The 2,892-nt window shown below is 40.4% G+C and overlaps 1 protein-coding gene across 1 annotated transcript; it reads left to right on the forward strand.

Annotated features, from left to right (window-relative positions):
- On the forward strand, nucleotides 1-2,085 carry LOC311254941 (E3 ubiquitin-protein ligase TRIM35-like). The gene is made up of 2 exons (XM_084349019.1): nucleotides 1-84; nucleotides 187-2,085. The coding sequence occupies exon 2, from the start codon at nucleotides 202-204 to the stop codon at nucleotides 1,363-1,365; it is 1,164 nt and encodes a 387-aa protein (XP_084205145.1). The 5' UTR covers nucleotides 1-84; nucleotides 187-201; the 3' UTR covers nucleotides 1,366-2,085.
- Nucleotides 2,086-2,892: the final 807 nt, after the last annotated feature.

A 2,892-nucleotide genomic window follows, 5' to 3' on the forward strand; every position in this document is an offset into this window, starting at 1 on the left:
CGGAGAGACAGCCAAGGAGAGATTTACCTTCGTTTCAGATTGGAAACTGCTTCTGCAACCTGCAGCTGACTTCACACACTGGACGTGAGTTTACCACCAACACAGAACACAAACAATAGTGAACTTTTTAGTTAATAGACATGATTGATTGATTTGCATCGTGCTCACTTCCTGCTTTGTTTTCAGCATTTTTCAAACACAATGGCCTCCATCTTAGAGGACGATCTCTCCTGTCCCGTCTGCCACAACGTCTACAAAGATCCTGTCGTCCTGTCATGCAGCCACAGCTTCTGTAGAGACTGTCTGCAGAGATGGTGGAGAGGGAAACAAACAAAGCAGTGTCCATTTTGCAAGGAAAGATCTTCAACAAGTCATCCACCTCATAACCTGGCGTTAAAGAACCTGTGTGAGAGCTTCGTACTGAAAAAAGCTCACAGACCTTCAACGGAGTCTGCGGCTCTCTGCAGTCTGCACGGTGAGAAGCTCAAACTCTTCTGTCTGGACCATCAGCAGCCGGTGTGTCTCGTCTGTCTGCACTCAAAAACACACAACAACCACAGATTCAGTCCCATCGATGAAGCGGCACAGGATCTTAAAGAAGAGCTGCAGAAGTCCCTGAAGCCCTTACAGGAGAAACTTAAACGCATTAAACAAGTTAAAGGAAACTGTGATCAAACAGCAAAACACATCAAGGTCCAGGCCCGACACACAGAGAGTCAGATCAAGGAGCAGTTTAAGAAGCTTCATTGGTTTCTAGAAGAGGAAGAGGAGGCCAGGATCTCTGCTCTGAGGGAGGAAGAGGAGCAGAAGAGTCAGATGATGAAGGAGAAGACTGAAGCTCTGAGTAAAAAGATAGCAGCTCTCTCAGACACAATCAGAACCACAGAGGAGGAGCTGAGAGCTGAAGACGTCTCATTCCTGCAGAACTACAAGGCTGCAGTGAAGAGAGTCCAGCAGCGCCCCCTGCTGGAGGATCCACAGCTGCTCTCAGGAGCTCTGATGGACGTGGCCAAACACCTGGGCAACCTGACCTCCAACATCTGTAGCAAGATGAAGGAGACGGTCTCCTACACTCCCGTGGTTCTGGACCCAAACTCTGCTCGTCCAGAACTCCTCCTGTCTAAGGATCAGAGCAGAGTGACACGTGGAGAGAGACAGCTTAATCCTAGAAACCCAGAGAGGTTTGGTAGCAGACGTCGATGGAGGGATTCACCACCTCCTCCTCCCTCCCGATCCCCCCTCCGAGTATCCAATGCACAGCATCTTGAAAATCTACAGAGGTCGCTCAAGGGCGTCCAGGACTTAAAAGGGAAGCTTATGAAGTTTGTAATGTACACAGAAAACCCTTTTCAATCCAGAAAGTAAAACAAATATCTGTAATGCTATTATTAACAATAAGCCTATTAACAGTCTAACTGTTGCCAAGCTTCTACAGGTGCTTATAGATGTATTATAATCTAACAATAAACATGTTCATGATGTTATTATTGACTTTATTATTGTTAATAATTGTTTTCACTGGATTATAAGAGCCTTTAAACCTATTAACCAGCACTTATTACAGGACTTTATTATAAAGTGTTTCCCATTTTCATTCTGTAATATTGTTTCACACGTGTACAGACTAAATGAATGGTGGGAGTAACCATCCTGTGAAGTCATACCGACACCCCACAACTATTGAAATAATGTAAGTACACATGTCAGAAAAATATGCATGAAAGGTTGATTTTAGACATTTAAATGCACATATTATATTATTTAACATTTTAAATCTTAAAAGTGGATTTATAGATGTTATTTAATCTGTAACCTGGTGTGATTGTTTTCAATTTCTTTTGGATAACTTTAAATTGAAACCAAAATGAAGAAGAAGGAAATGTGTTCAGATTTAATGTCTATAATAACAAGAGATGACTGATCTTGAAACTCAAACTGACGTCCAGAGTGAGACGTGCTGAATCGTTAATTAATGTGTAAAACATTACAAACTGTACACAATGTGTTATTTGAAAATAGATGATTTTCTGCATTTCTATAAACAAAATGTTTCCTCTCAAGAAATAAAAGATGTGTGTGTGACAGACCTGAGTGTGTGTGTTGCATCTGCGTCACCCCTGTTTCTGCATCACCGGGACGTCATTGGTCAGCACTCGTGTTTTTTATAGGAACACACACACACACACACACACACACACACACACACACACACACACACACACACACACACACACACACACAGGTAGTAAGTGTCCCTGTGTTATTTTTGGCTGCTTACCTCAGAATGATATATAATATATTCAGAGAGAGAGAGAGTGTGTGTGTGTGTGTGTGTGTGTGTGTGTGTGTGTGTGTGTGAGATCAGATCTGCCTCAGCACATGAGCAGCAGTTTGTGATGTTTCATTCTTAGCTTGTGGATCCAAACTGTACCTGTGGAAAATTAATCAATAAGTAATAATCTGTTCATTAAAAACAATATAATCATAATAATAATTATAACTTTATTTATAGAGCACCTTTAACAACAGAATTAACAAAGTGCTTTGGCAAAAGCATCTAATCTATAAAACATTGTGAACTTATGACACATTTATTTAAATAGTCAAGTTATTATAATAAACTGTACGACATGATACGATATGATACATCGCTCATAATGTAACAGCATCTATTGTTGGTCAAGACATTTAATTTGCTGTCACACAGGTACAGGTAGTTTTTTTTCACTATAAAGTGCACAAATATATACTATACACTTTTATAAAATGGTGAATGGTGAAACAGTGTACTTCAGACCAAACAGAGTTTTACAGTGTTCAGACAAGAAGAAATGCGGTAGGATGACTGATTTTAAAGTCAGTGAAGAGACAAACACACATTTTTTTTTTACA

This window comes from Pagrus pagrus, assembly GCF_965226575.1.
Source record: "Pagrus pagrus genome assembly, chromosome: 3".
Lineage (NCBI taxonomy): Eukaryota > Metazoa > Chordata > Actinopteri > Spariformes > Sparidae > Pagrus > Pagrus pagrus.